General features: G+C 48.0%; 4 protein-coding genes across 4 annotated transcripts; 3 read left to right on the top strand and 1 right to left on the bottom strand.

Annotated features, from left to right (window-relative positions):
• Positions 1 to 300: 300 nt before the first annotated feature.
• PMP47A (Peroxisomal membrane protein) lies at positions 301 to 1346 on the bottom strand (the record flags this gene model as incomplete). The annotated part of the gene is made up of 3 exons (XM_031151094.1): positions 301 to 419; positions 471 to 1207; positions 1258 to 1346. 3 exons carry the CDS (start codon positions 1344 to 1346, stop codon positions 301 to 303), a joined length of 945 nt encoding a protein of 314 aa, XP_031002644.1.
• An 809-nt stretch (positions 1347 to 2155) lies between these two features.
• On the top strand, positions 2156 to 4270 carry abp2 (ARS-binding protein; the record flags this gene model as incomplete). The annotated part of the gene is made up of 3 exons (XM_031151093.1): positions 2156 to 2473; positions 2559 to 3764; positions 3923 to 4270. The coding sequence occupies 3 exons, from the start codon at positions 2156 to 2158 to the stop codon at positions 4268 to 4270; spliced, it is 1872 nt and encodes a 623-aa protein (XP_031002651.1).
• A 946-nt stretch (positions 4271 to 5216) lies between these two features.
• PLT5_1 (Polyol transporter) lies at positions 5217 to 7997 on the top strand (the record flags this gene model as incomplete). Its single annotated transcript, XM_031151092.1, has 7 exons — positions 5217 to 5362; positions 5628 to 5720; positions 5771 to 6060; positions 6257 to 6598; positions 6666 to 7513; positions 7564 to 7721; positions 7772 to 7997. The coding sequence occupies 7 exons, from the start codon at positions 5217 to 5219 to the stop codon at positions 7995 to 7997; spliced, it is 2103 nt and encodes a 700-aa protein (XP_031002650.1).
• Positions 7998 to 8695: 698 nt separating this feature from the next.
• Positions 8696 to 10301, top strand: PDA6-1_1 (Pisatin demethylase; the record flags this gene model as incomplete). The annotated part of the gene is made up of 2 exons (XM_031151091.1): positions 8696 to 9037; positions 9093 to 10301. Coding segments are annotated over 2 exons (1551 nt in total), but the record flags the coding sequence as incomplete, so codon positions are not given.
• Positions 10302 to 12402: the final 2101 nt, after the last annotated feature.

The raw sequence follows: 12402 nt of genomic DNA, 5'->3' as shown, positions 1-12402 counted from the left end.
AATTAGAAAACGAAATACAAATAGCGAAGTGGATGAAGGGTTTTAACAGATGAAATCTTGGGTGAATCTCAACGAGAGACTTATTCATATTTTGACTATTGTGAAGAGCTTCAGTGATATACAACTTGGATGTCTTGTGAATGTGTGTGGGAAGTATGAACCTTCCCTTTCCTGCCCTCCAATTTCATAGGGCCATCCTTCCAGCCTTGGTCAATTCAACGCCTTACATCTAACCCTCTTATGTACAACCATTTTTCCCGATCATCAAACGTCAAACCTTCTCCAACCCCTGCTCGTCATTTAGAGAGCCTTTGCTGGGATTTTCCTCCGAAGTTTGATGGTCTGCTCATACAGAACGTCCTTGAAAGCAAACAAGAACGCTGCTGTGAGGACACTTTGAGTGACCTTAGGGCCGATACCTATGGACGTTAGTAAGAGCCAATTTGTAGCAAATGCAATCGATGACTTACCTTTGTAAAGACCAGTGTAGCCCTCCTCCCTCACAATCCGCTTCATGGAGGTCACCATGTTCTCCTTGCCGCCATCACGCCCAGCAACATGCATTTGGCTCTTGACCGTGATATATGGGTAGGTGATGCTAGTAGCAAACAACTTGCCCAGCGCACCCAACAGGAACGCTATCGTGGGTGTAATCCTCCTCTTCTTCTCTAAGGTATTCTTCAACTGCTCGAAAATAGTGTATTGCAGGATTGGGTTGATGACCAATACCAACGCGGGCACTACACCCGAGAAGAGGGCCTGTGGACCTTCCTCCTTGAGCAAAGCAAGGAGAGTGCCCACCGTCGTGGGTGCCTTTGGGGCTTTCGCCCCAGGTAGCAGACTCTCATCACTCTCCTTATTCTTCTTCCGTGTAGTCATCCGCGTATTAACAACCCAGATAGGGTTCGTGAGCATGACCGTCGCCGAGCCCGCAATAGCCCCCGCAATCATAGACTCAATTGTAGTAAGCTTCTTGGAAGCTCTCCCCGCCTTCACAGCAGCAGCCTCGAAGCTTGAGCGGGTCCATTCGTACCAGTAGTAATAGACGAAATTGGTGACGCTGATGCCGAAGAGTGCTGAGTCCAGTCCTGCGTAAAGACCGTTTACTCCTTCCCGTTGAACGATGCGCTTGACAGCATCGAGGAAGCCTGAGTCGGCGCGTTTGGATTCGACTTGTGCTCGGGTTGAAAGAGTAATGAGGGGGTAACTTGGGCAGATGGTCAGTATGGAACCTAGGGAAAGGGGGAACTTTCCTACGTCAAGGCCATAGACAAGATACCCCCGCCAGCACCACTTAAGGCATGCGCGACATTGTCTGATTGCTGAACAACTGTTGATGGAGCCATTGTAGCTAAACCGAGAGTATTGTGTTGAGAAATTCGAAATGTAGATTTATACCAATTGGAAAGGAAAGAACAAAGTGCAATATCCGTTCTTCAAGTTGCGCATACCGACCCCATTTCCCAGACACGCGCATATGAATCTCAGATTCCCCTTGCCTCGGCACAACGAGCCACCAGAGCTGATCGCCGAGATTAGGTAAGGCTTGCAGAAACGTCTGTGGAGAGGGCACGTGGGAAGCGGCCAAGAAACCTTGAAGCTATTATTAGTCATCGCCACTCAACCTCACAATATGCTTAATTTGGAAAGAAAAGGCCATAATTTGCCATCATTCTTTACCACATCCCCTTTTAAATCCATCCCACCTGCCCTCAATCCCCTTCCCTATAGCGAAAGCTTTTGTTATCTCATTAGTGTATATATCTTGACTTTCATGTAAACAATAGTTTTGGGTTTGTGTCAGGGAGATTTCACGTTGCTGTCGTTTTTTTCTGAGCCTGTTTCGTTGTGTATATTTCATCAAGCGGAGTGAGCCCAAGAGCGTGTATTTCTTTACGGTCCTCTTGTTATCTCCTAAATGTTAATTCTCTTTTTGTAGTGACATTCATAGTGTCTACCTTTTGCGTATTGGCCTGGCAGTTGTTATTATACCCCTTCGTGTTATTCCTGAAGCTCGCAAGTACCGATAGAACGGCAATACGCATCCTCCCAACCTCTAATACCTCACACCCCACCCCCCGCAAAAACATTATAAAGTTGATTTTCAACCAAACTCTGTTATCGGGACACAGTGGCCCTTAAGCATCAACAAGCAATGCAGCATCGAAGTTTGCCGACCCATGAGGTCTCGGATGAGAACCTCGATGATACATATGTCAACTTCATCATGTTCTGTAACCCAATGGTACCACTGGACACAGATACAATCGAACTCAGAAAAACGTTTCGGGCCCCTCCAAGAAGCGATGGTAAAGCGTTCAGCACGTTTAAATTGTTTGAGCTCATTCGGAAGTTGGAACAAAAGGAGATCAAGACTTGGGCACAACTTGCGATTGATCTAGGTGTGGAACCACCGGCCCTGGATAAGGGACAGAGTGCACAGAAAGTCCAGCAGTATGCCGTAAGGCTCAAAGTAAGATCCTTTTCATTGCTTGTTCGCAAAACCACCGAGAAATGCTTTTGATTCACATCCGAGGACTAATACTAAGACACATTAGCGCTGGATGCATGCAATGCACGTCGATGCATTTTTTGAATATCTCTTGAGAAAGCCCCATGTATACTGGACTCAGGTCCCCTCTGCCGGCGACCCTGGGTCTGATTTCGGGCGAGATGGAGTCCCAGCTGAGGAAGACTTGGCTCTGCGGGCACTGTTACCAGAAACAAAACCGAAACGTGGTCGACGGAAAGCAGGAGACAGAGAGAATGACGAGGATACAGGAAGATCGCCGGCTCAGCGTCCCCGTTTGGATTCGCCAACATTATCTGACGAATTCATAAGTGCCAGGTCTTTAATACCAGAGAGTGCCACTCCAGCATCGGCTCATCCAGGCTTCAGCCAGTCTTTCAATGATCGAATGGTGCCATGGTCTGCAACAGAAATGAGAGGCTCTGTTCCTGGTAATTTTCGCTGGAATGGCCCAGATAGTGCTCAAACACCCCTGTCAGCATATCCGCAATCTGCTATTACCCCCAACAATCGAAGTCAGCTGTGGAATGACTCGAGTGAACCCCCATCTGCCATTACACCCATCCGCGGTCGGTCACGGCGTCGACATGGTCCCGCAGTCTCCTCGGCATGGCCTGGTGGCGGTGGAATATCTTCTGGGAAGCTGAGGGGTCGACCGCCAAGCAACCGCTCAGTCACAGATGGACCTTTCTCAACATTTCCAGCGAACCCGGGGGCAAAAGATGTACCAACAATCAATCTTCGGGACGATACAACGACGGTTACTCCTATAGTCAGCAACCAACAGGGCAATCATTTTTTCCCACCAGCCATGCCATCTAGTCAAGCAAATCCCCCAGTCTTGAATAGCCGGCCCAGTCGATTATCACTCCAAGTTCCTCCACGACAGGGTGGCACAGTGAGATTAGCAACACCGCCGCCTCCGCCTGTTTTGTTGGTGAACGGCGAGAATGATTCGGATATGCACTCCGAGGCTCTGACCAGCTCTCATATCACACCCCTTATGGAGTATTTTGGCTCGCCTGCTGACCAAGACCCAAGCTTCCAACATTTCGTCAGTATTGCATTCCGGCAGAATGAAGACGCTGATCGTACCAATATGGATGCGTTAGAGAGTCATTTTATCTGCGAAATCCTGGCAGCCGATTGGTATGATGCGTCGGGGCAAAGAATTGAGAAATGCAGTATTGACGAGGCGGACAAGATATGCAAACAAGTTGTTAAGAATCTCCAGGTCAGTCACCTTATTAAAGGAATATTCTCTACTTCGGATGTATTAGGAGCGGGGTCGGCTGCTCTTGAAAAGTTGTCTCAACTCCCATAGACTATTGTTCCAACTCCCAAGTCTACTATATGAAGCATAACTGACCCCGAGATCTGGACGTTTCGTAGGCCGAATCAAGCAGCACCGAAGCATTCTTGATCAACTTGTCAGCCCTAGCGGGCGGACCGTTGATGACGAGACTACGAATGACGAGACTCGAGCAGGGCTCAATAGCCCATTATGAGTGTCATTGGAAAATGAGATTTGGTTCCATTGAAGGAGAATTCACTATTAGGGCTACGGTCCATCACGGACTTGAGTCTGTGGCTTTGGATGATTTCGGAGGAAGTGAGGAGTCGTGGAAGAAGAGGTATCTGGATCTTCGACAGCAGATCAAAGAACGGAACGCGACAGTTGGCAACCTTAAAACGAGTATCCTCGATGCATTGGTGGTGGCAACTCAAAATACACGGTAGCATAGGGGTTTGGTGGATGTTTTCCTTATCCTATATACCAACATTTATGTATCGCTTCTCATGGTCGTTGGGAGACTTAAACCTGAACGTTTTATACGCCTTCCCTGACATGATAGGCTGAACGATTTGGCATAAATGGGCTTCAAGATTTCCCAGAGAAGTCACCGGGAAGCTTGAAAACCATATCTATAGGGACCTGGCGTCTGACAAACTTACACAGCATGGACAAATCAAACGACTTTCGATGTTGAAGACGAAAGCATCACGATGCCATGCACAAGAAATGGTGCCTTCTATTATGCGTCAATTCAAAAGAGGGTTTCCGGCTGTTCAAATGCCTTAGTCGAATTGGCCAATCATTGACGCTGAGTCTTTCACCGCCTGCCAGAACCGGACTTGTGCCCCTGTGCAATAGTCTTTAGGCTTGTAATGTCTTATCTATACCTAGAACACAGCCTAGAACGTCTCATCGCGCTTAGTTGATTTTGAGGTTCTTCCCGCCAACCGGCTACCTGGGACCCTTAACCTAAAGCAAGAAGGTCAACGGATCGGGGCTATTAACGACTTTATTTGTTTTCTTGGATGCGTATTCTCGCTGCAAAAACGGGGGGAAGTCGAGCCCAATAATACTCAAATTTATTTTGAGTATGTCCGGGCTTCCCGACTGTCACGAAAGCGAAGATTGTCACTGTACTCCATTGTGGAGGACAAGTGGTGGAGAGAGGCTAGTGTGGTGGAGAGTCTCGACCTGCTCGAAAGTTCGGGTTACATTCTAACGCCTCTTTTACTCAGTTCTTAGCAAATCTGAAATGGCAGGGCAGTTCAAAGCAAACAAGTCACCAGATTCAAGTCAATTTACCCGTGTAATTTATATCGCTCAACTTCTTTGTCTTGATCATGATTCTGGGGATTTATAAGTGTGGGGGAAGTGATTTTGCCCCCAGGGATGTCACGGCCGGTATACTTGTCTCTCAATTGGACCCCGCTTTCGATGGCCTGTCTTGAACCTGCATGGCTGCGGCGCAGCTCTTGGGAATCGATTCGAACCCGTGCCCGTGCTACTACCACAAATGGGATCAAACCTGCACCACGGTAAGCCCACCGGGGCTGAACATGCTGTCTGAATATCTGGATCCCGGCAAGGCAACGGGGTTATAACAAGTTAGCTCTTCCCGCCCCTAGTTGTTGGATTCTTAGCAAAATCCTTCACCTCATATATCTCGTCCAACGCCTGCTATGGCTGATCCTGGGGATCCGAAAATCGACAGTACTCATGTAGAGCACCACTTTCAAGACAGGTCTCAGACACCAGCTGCAACGTTTTCCGCCTTTATGATGCAGGCTGACCGAGACGCAGATCCCACGATGGAGATAAATACAAAAGCGACGAGATCTTAAGTTTGGAATCACAGCCCAAACATGTCAGCTTCAACACCAATCTAGAAGCCAAGTATGTCTATTAAATTTCCCGGAAACCGCTTTCTAATTCGCAAAAAAAAGGATCCAGAATCCCTTAGCTGACATCCCTCGAGAATCACTTCTACGCGAGGTAGACGAATTTGCGAATCAACGAGATCTTGTGGATATACTTCCAATTCTAAGGAAAGGCGCCCTCGTGGCCAGAGACCCGAGTAATTATGAAGACATAGACGGCCCTGAAGCACTCGATAGTGAGGAGGTGGAATGCCTTCGGGATGAAGTTCTACACAAATGGAGACAACGCAGGCCGTTATACTTTACTATCATATGTTGCTCGGTGGGAGCTGCTGTGCAAGGTTGGGATCAAACAGGTATGAGAATGCTCTTTGCCCCAATTAAGGTTTCTACATGGCAACCCTTTTGGAGGGATGTGGTCGTCTTTTTGCAAGTGGCATGCAACCGTTCAGCGAATACTTTTGCCACAACTATTCTTCATCTCATACATAACCATCCCAGGTCTATTAAGAATTTTGATGTTACTTTGATTAAATACTAATGCTTAGCAAGGTTCCAACGGAGCGAACCTAAGTTTCCCAGGCTATTTCAACATTGGATCGAGCTCGACCCGTGACACCTTCCTCGTCGGTCTGATTAACTCGGCACCATATATCGGCTCGGCTTTCTTGGGCTGTTGGGTCTCAGATCCACTGAATGGGTATTTTGGTCGGCGCGGAACAATCTTTGTCTCTGGAAACTTCTGTTTGTGGAGTGTGATCGGATCTGCTTTTTCACAAACTTGGCCTCACTTATTCATTTGCCGGATTCTCCTGGGAATAGGGATGGGAGCCAAAGCTAGCACGATACCCATATACGCAGCCGAGAACTCGCCGGCCTCAATCCGGGGGTCATGTAAGTCATAGGACTATTTTATGTTGCAGTGCTGCAGGCGTCGAAGTGCATTCGCTAACCTACGCAGTGGTGATGAGTTGGCAGATGTGGAATGCCTTTGGGATGGCCCTGGGATTTTGTGCCAATCTAGTCGTGTATAGGTTTGGTTCAATCTCATGGCGTCTACAGATGGGCTCTGCGTTTATCCCGGCAGTGCCTCTTGTAATCGGAGTGTACTTTTGTCCAGAGTCACCTCGATGGTATATGAAGAAAGGTTTATACCGCAAAGCATACCAATCACTTCTCCAACTTCGAAACAAACCAATTCAAGCGGCTCGCGATCTCTACTACATCCACTCGCAGTTGGAGATAGAGGCTGAGATCCTTGGACGAAACACCTATATGAAACGGTTCATCGAGCTTTTCACCATCCCTCGATTGCGTCGGGCAACTCTCGCTGCATTCACAGTTATGATAGCCCAGCAGATGTGTGGGATTAACGTCATTGCATTCTATTCGTCTTTCGTATTCAGGGATGCTGGAGCGACCGACAAGCAAGCTTTGATTGCAAGCTTTGGCTTTGGGCTGTTGAACTTTGTATTCGCCTGGCCCGCTATTTGGACTATCGATACCTATGGACGACGGAGTCTACTATTGTTTACATTTCCTAATATGGCATGGAGCTTGGTGGCTATCGGGCTTAGCTCCCTCATCACAGGCCAAAAGGCTCACCTTGGAATGATGGCCTTCTTCGTCTACGTTTTCACTGCCTTTTACAGCCCTGGTGAAGGACCTGTACCTTTTACTTATTCGGCCGAAGTATTCCCTCTTTCACATCGTGAAGTAGGAATGGGATTGTCGGTTGCGATCAATCTTCTATGGGCTGCCATCCTTGGTATCACACTTCCTAAAATGAAAGACACCATGGGTATACTTGTAGGTTGATCGCTTTAGGTATTATGGTATCCACTGACCGTTATTTCAAGGGATTCTTTTGTTTTTATGCCGCAATCACAGTCGTCGCGTTTATGATGATATTTCTGTGGGTGCCGGAGACGAAGCAGCGTACTCTAGAAGAGCTTGACTACGTATTCGGGGTGCCCACGCGAACACACATGCATTATCAGCTCACAATAGCTTTACCGTACGTCTGTTCTTGCCCTCAACTGTCTCGCTGATGCTGACCCTCTCAAGGTGGTGGATCAAGCGCTACGTTTTAATGCGGCGAAAGACGCCCGATCTTGAGCCCCTGTACCACTTTGATTCGCCTACTGGGAGGGCTCAAGTCGAGCAGCTCTATGCAAAGGACAAGATACGAGCGATGGAGAGGACTTATAGAAGATCAGGTAGCTTGCCTTCGAACGGCCGACAAACCCCTCAGGTTCGAGATAAGAGATATCCTTGGCGGAGGGCGCCATAATTGTACGGGGATCTTGGAACACAATGACGACTTTACGACTATAAATGGAAATGTGGGTATTGGCGTATACAATCGAGGGAGCATGGCTGGATATATGGACCAGACTGGGCGTTTGGTGCAAAGGGCTCCTCGATTGGCTCTTCGTTTTGATACCCCGGCTGTCGACTCAAGATATGTAAGATATTCAAGATATACCAGTGTTATACAGAATAAGGTAATTCGGATACCATGGTTTCTCTACGGTCCAACTGCCTAGCGTCCCCATGCCCCATGGCACATGCCCCATACCCCGTGTCCTGCCTTGACAGCGTTGGCAGCCTCGGAGTTTGATGATCAGCACCACAATACCACAGGTCTTTAGCATTTAGAATGCTAATCCTGATAAATGATTAGACGCTGACTATACATATCCGCACGGAGATTCTGGTTATGAGTACGGTACCTCACTGTACGAAGGTCGTATAAAGTAGTTCGGCAGAGAAGTTGAAACCTCGCATCCGTTTGTGCCGCTCCTTCCGGGTCTTGGTTGAGAAATGACCATTCACCACCTTGAGTTTGGTCATCGATTAGGTAGGTGGGACAGTGAATGCAAAAGGAACCATCACACTCTGCATTCATTGTCCCGAGACCTGTAGGATGTCTAGCTACTATATAACATCTCTTTCCACCTTCCTTCTTCGCATATTCACAAACAAGAGCACCCACCCATTGTCTCCTTCCTTGTCCACTCCTCTGCAATGTTCCAGCCAATACTCAACCTCTCGGTGTTCAGCCTCTTCCTGCTACTCAGTGGCTTCTACGGCATCATCCTCGCCATCCAGTTCGTACTTGATCCCCTGCGCGACATCCCAGGTCCCTTCCTTGCCCGATTCACCCGCTTCTGGTACTTCTTCGCCATCTACAAGGGCAGTTTCGAGAAGACAAATATCGAATTGCACAGGAAGTATGGCCCCATTGTCCGTGTTGCACCCGGCGAGTATTCGATCGATGATTATGAGGCTGCGAGGATCATCTATGGATATGGAAACGCTTTTGTAAAGGTAAGAACAAGCATGTCTCAAATTCTACAGGACATCAAGCTGATCAGTATGGCAGGCGCCATGGTATTCGGCATGGGTGTCCCCTTCTCCTGAGCTGCAATCCCTCTTCACAGAACTGGATCCACACAGACACGCAACCCAGCGACGGAAATTCTCTGCTGTGTATTCTATGAGCTCCCTCGTGGGATATGAGCCTTTCGTCAACAACTGCAGCTCTCTATTGTCGCAACGTTTCAGTGAATTTGCAAAGCTTGGGGAAATTATTAATTTGCACCATTACTTGCAATGCTATGCTTTCGACGTGATTGGAGAGATCACTTTTGGGAAGCGTTTCGGCTTTCTAGATACGGGCGAGGACAAAGAAGGGGTCTTTGCAGCTATTGATGTCAGAGGCGTGTATGGCACTTTCGTCGGTATCTTCCCGTGGATTCATAGGTTTCTCTACCCCTTGTTCCCGAGTACTGGAGGCTTTGGCTACGTTCTCAAGTATACGTTACGCCAAATTGAGACTCGGAGCAAGGCATTGAAAGACCCTTTGAACGTAGGCCGTGAAGGACCACCAGATATCATGACGAAGGTTCTTCTCGCGCATGAAGAGAACTCCCAGAAGATGACAAGGGCCGATCTCATTATTATCTGCGCGTCCAATATTGGCGCCGGGAGCGATACAACAGCCATCACTCTCTCGAGCATCTTCTATCATCTCATGAAGAACCCGCAGTCTTACCAACGTCTTCAGTGCGAGATGGACGTCGCAGCGAGCGAGGGACGGATTTCCGATTTTGTCACTTTCAAAGAAGCTCAAAACCTGCCGTACCTGCAAGCAGTAATCAAAGAAGCCCTCCGAATGCATCCCGCCACCGGTCTACTATTGCCACGAGTTGTCTCGCCCAAAGGAGCAACCATAGCAGGCCGTTTCATCCCCGGCAACGCGCATGTCGGCATCAATCCCTGGGTAGCGTCTCGCAACACTTCCGTCTTCGGCCCAGACGCTGATACTTGGCGACCTGAGCGCTGGCTGGAGATCGAAGAACAGGGCCGAGGAGGTGAGATTGAGAAGTATTTCTTTCCCTTTGGCATGGGAAGCCGGGCTTGTATTGGGAGAAATATCAGTCTGTTGGAGATCAGCAAGTTGGTGCCGCAGCTGTTGAGGAACTTTGATTTTGTGCTTGATGAGAGTGAGGAGTTGAGGAGCCTGAATCGGCAGATGGTGAAGCAGCAGAACTTCAGGGCGAGGATTGTTGCTAGGAGCGAGAAGTCGTGATCCCAGATTAAGGAAGGGTTTTCAGCTTGCTAGCATACTCCATATAGAAGAAACAACAATTCAGCGCTAAAAGAATTTAAGATCAGGTCTTTTCAATCGTTTTCCATTTATAATGAAAGTATGTAAGAATACCAGCTCAGCTGGAAATATATACATACGAAGCATCAACTTCTCTTCGCATTTCTCAAGTCGCCGCTTCCATAATATAGAGCCCCCACAAGCAAGTCTCCGCCGTATGCTGCCCTCAAACGGCTCCTAAATGGCATCATTAGACGATTCTCTTGATGTAATCTCAGTGTATGATAAGGCTTACCTCCTGCTCCACCCAGTGCACCTGTAAGACTCGAGAGGGGATTTGCAGAGGCTAGTAGAATTGTCAGTACAACTCCAAGTACGTTCCGAGTCGAAGGGGATGCTGCTATTTACCAGCGCCGCCTGCTCCTAAATAACAATTTAGTATCGAGTTCACAGAGTTCCCAGAGTTCTTGGAAGTGGAAAACTTACCACCCGCGCCGCCCAGAGCGCCAGTCAAGCTAGAAAGGGGATTTGCAGCAGCTAAGGGTGTCAGTGCATGAAATAAGTGCCTTTTGAGGACTACAGCGGAATAACTAACCAGCACCACCTGCACCACCTGTCCCGCTAGTCAAACTGCCTAGGTCATGTTTTAGCTAATGTCATGCATGAAAAGATCTCGAAGGCAGCATACCAAGCAGACCACTCAAAGGATCAGCAGAAGCGGCCCCCGTGCTACGAGCAGCTGCCTTTGAAGAATCAGTTGCGCGTGGAATCAAACCGGCTAGTGGGTTGGCACTTGCTAAGAAGGAGTCAGCATTATTTGTTTTTGGTCTCTTTAGGTTCTGAATACTAAGAAGATAACCCAATGTCCCATCTCAAGTAAAAAGTAGAGCTTTGCAATGAGATGTCGATGTCTACTATTCAATTCAAAGGCCCCGATGAAGGGGTCGTTCACAGAAGATTGTTTCTTGACACTTCAAGTTTCCGATAGATGTAAGAAAGATGGACTAACCTGCCCCGCCAGCGCCTCCTGATGCTCCTAAAGAACTCGGTTAGCCATTTTTATATTACTTCGCCCCAAATATGGTGATTTATTTACCTCCCGCGCCCCCAAGTGCTCCAGTCAAGGCTGCAAGGGGATCAGCACCGGCTAGAAGGATCAGCAAGAAGTCTCAAGGCTTCAAAGAGAAGAACGTGAAACTAACCTTTTCCTCCTGCTCCAGTTGCTCCAGTTGCTCCAGTACTGCCAGCTAGATGCATATTAGACGCTGTATTTATTGCTGCTGAGTTACATACCTCCACCGAGCAACGCTGAAAGGGGATTAGCACCGGCTAGAGAATTAGCAAGCGTTCCCGAGCATTTTAATGATAAAGTGAACTTACCCGCTCCACCTGTAGCACCACCTTCTCCATGTTAGAACCTATTCAAACACAAGAACATAACTGGCAGACTCGGGATCATTAACATACCAAGTAGGCTAGAAAGTGGGTCAGAGGCCGCAGCACTGCTCGCAGCTTTCTTCGCAGCCGACCGAGCACGTTTAGGTGATCTGGTTGGTGTGGAGGAGGTAGCGTTCGCTGCTTCAACTTGGGGCTATATTGTTCATTAGCATCGTTCAGACCAAGACACATAGATGGAATCTTACCTTGGAAGGATCACATCCTAATGGAGCAGCTCTCTCCTCAACCTTTCCGGCTGTAGAAGTTGTAGAATTGCCACCTGCTTCGGGAGCTGTGGCTTTTGCAGTGCCTGCCGCCGCTGTGGGAGAACAAGGAGTTAGTTTTTATTTCAAGCTGCTTTGGGGTTTTCTGATCAATCAAAAGCACCAAGACATTCTGGGGGTCAAGACTTGATTTATTCCTTCAAAAATTTGCCAGAGCTGGCTATAAAAACTCTCCATATCTTACCTCCAGCTGCTACCGATTTGGTAGCTTTTGCTAACGCCTTTCCCGAACTCGCGGCTGCACCGGCTCTATTTCCTGATCTGCAGACGGTTATGAGTTAGCATTAATTCCATCACTTGAAGCGTTTGAAATATTCTCAAAATAAGCTCTTGCCGCAAGAGAAGAAAATAGGTACTTACGC

The sequence above is a fragment of the Lachnellula hyalina genome (genome assembly GCF_007821495.1).
Source record: "Lachnellula hyalina strain CBS 185.66 chromosome Unknown contig00158, whole genome shotgun sequence".
In the NCBI taxonomy this organism is placed as follows: Eukaryota; Fungi; Ascomycota; class Leotiomycetes; order Helotiales; family Lachnaceae; genus Lachnellula; species Lachnellula hyalina.
The sequence above is the reverse complement of the archived record's forward strand: the minus strand, read 5'-3'. Positions and strand labels throughout refer to the sequence as shown.